At 42.4% G+C, this 1,421-nt stretch overlaps 1 protein-coding gene across 1 annotated transcript; it reads left to right on the top strand.

The window, feature by feature from the left end:
- Positions 1-264: 264 nt before the first annotated feature.
- Positions 265-1,212, top strand: LOC128095120 (olfactory receptor 51B6). Its single transcript, XM_052713835.1, has one exon. It carries the CDS (start codon positions 265-267, stop codon positions 1,210-1,212), a length of 948 nt encoding a protein of 315 aa, XP_052569795.1.
- The last annotated feature ends 209 nt before the right edge of the window (positions 1,213-1,421 follow it).

Here is a 1,421-nt window from a genome sequence, read left to right as displayed (position 1 = left end):
GATGTCATCTAAATTTACTTTTCAAACATAGCTATCTCTAATGTACACTCCAATAATCTTACATATGGTGAGCTCTGAATAATTAGAGTTGTTCTTGATGTATCCTGTTTTCCTATATCTAGAAAGCTCCCAGGAATGATTGAATTGCCATTGTTGTTGAAAAGAAGGACCCTGAACATCCATGCTGGATGTAGCATCTTCAAGGGGAAAACTCTAAAGAACTAGATTTGATTACCTTACCTGATGGGGATATTTTCCTCTGCAATGCCTACAAATTGGCTCAACACCTCTTCCTCCCCATTCCTGCTCACTGGCTTCCCAGGTCTGGAGAAAGCCCATCACCTGATCTCTCTCCCAATGCTGGTGACCTATATCTCCATATTGCTTGGCAACGGCACCCTTCTTTTTCTCATTAAGGATGACCACAACCTCCATGAGCCCATGTACTATTTCTTATGTATGCTGGCAGCCACAGACCTTGGAGTAACGTTGACCACAATGCCCACAGTACTGGGTGTACTGTGGTTTAATCACAGGGAGATTGGTCATGGAGCCTGCTTCTCTCAGGCCTACTTTATCCACACTCTCTCTATTGTGGAGTCAGGGGTCTTGCTTGCCATGGCTTATGACCGTTTTGTTGCCATTCGCAACCCACTAAGATATACCACCATCCTTACAGATACTAGAGTAATACAGATTGGCATAGGTGTATTGACAAGGGCTGGTCTATCAATCATGCCAATAATCATTCGCCTGCATTGGTTTCCCTATTGTCGATCCCATGTACTCTCTCATGCTTTCTGTCTACACCAAGATGTCATCAAGCTAGCCTGTGCTGACATCACATTCAATCGTCTCTATCCAGTTGTGGTTGTATTTGCAATGGTACTGCTAGATTTCCTGATCATCTTTTTCTCCTATGTTTTAATTCTCAAGACTGTCATGGGCATTGCCTCTACAGATGAGCGGGCTAAGGCCCTCAACACGTGTGTCTCCCATATCTGTTGCATCCTGGTCTTCTATGTGACTGTGGTTGGTCTGACATTTATTCACAGGTTTGGAAAGCATGTTCCTCATGTGGTCCATATCACAATGAGCTATATCTACTTTCTTTTCCCCCCTTTTATGAACCCTGTCATCTATAGCATTAAGACCAAACAGATTCAGAGTGGTTTGCTTCGTTTATTCTCCCTGCCTTGTTCTAGAACATGACTCTGACTGCTCTCTAAGGAACAACTCCTGGGATGTGGACATAGTGACTACATTGCAGGCATAAGCACCCACACAAAACATTTTAGTAGAAACCTACTAAGGCCTCTGCTATTTGATTGCTATTTATTGCTGATTTTATATATAGTATGATGCATTCACAATACTAAATGTTATGTCAAGACCTCACTCTGATGTTAGCTATTTTCCTA

The sequence above is a fragment of the Peromyscus californicus genome, unplaced genomic scaffold (genome assembly GCF_007827085.1).
Source record: "Peromyscus californicus insignis strain IS unplaced genomic scaffold, ASM782708v3 Scaffold_4__1_contigs__length_199733344, whole genome shotgun sequence".
NCBI classification, from domain to species: Eukaryota; Metazoa; Chordata; class Mammalia; order Rodentia; family Cricetidae; genus Peromyscus; species Peromyscus californicus.
Note: the sequence above shows the minus strand (reverse complement) of the source record. Positions and strands in the feature narration are given on the sequence as shown.